The sequence below is a fragment of the Eimeria mitis genome, genomic scaffold (genome assembly GCF_000499745.2).
Source record: "Eimeria mitis Houghton genomic scaffold, Emh_scaff2257, whole genome shotgun sequence".
Classification (NCBI taxonomy): domain Eukaryota; phylum Apicomplexa; class Conoidasida; order Eucoccidiorida; family Eimeriidae; genus Eimeria; species Eimeria mitis.
Genome location: NW_013570585.1, coordinates 538 through 815, shown reverse-complemented (window position 1 = coordinate 815; position 278 = coordinate 538). Strand labels below are relative to the sequence as shown.

At 45.7% G+C, this 278-nt stretch overlaps 1 protein-coding gene across 1 annotated transcript in view; it reads left to right on the top strand.

The window, feature by feature from the left end:
- Positions 1-278, top strand: part of EMH_0051100 (uncharacterized protein) — a gene marked incomplete at both ends in the record, with an annotated part of 5,421 nt that overhangs the window by 4,759 nt on the left and 384 nt on the right. The window contains one exon of the mRNA XM_013496716.1: positions 193-235. Within this exon, the coding sequence (XP_013352170.1) occupies positions 193-235 (43 nt within the window). The remainder of the gene's footprint in view (positions 1-192; positions 236-278) is intronic.

The following is a 278-nucleotide window of genomic DNA, read 5'->3' as shown; positions in this document are numbered from 1 at the left end:
CCCTAGATAGATGCTAAACCCTAAATTTTAGATGCTAAACCCTAAACCCTAGATGCTAAACCCTAGACCCGAAGAGGGAGTTTAAAGAGTTTAAACTTTTCTGTAAAGGAGAGAGAGGGAAACCCTAATGGAATATCCGTATAAAATTAGGGTTTAGGGTTTAGGGTTTAGGGTTTAGGGTTTGTGGTGCAGTCAACATGGGCGGACCTGAGTCTGCGGTTAGAGAGCTGCGAGGGTTTAGATACATTCGTGCTGTGTCTGGTGGCCCCCTCCACAGC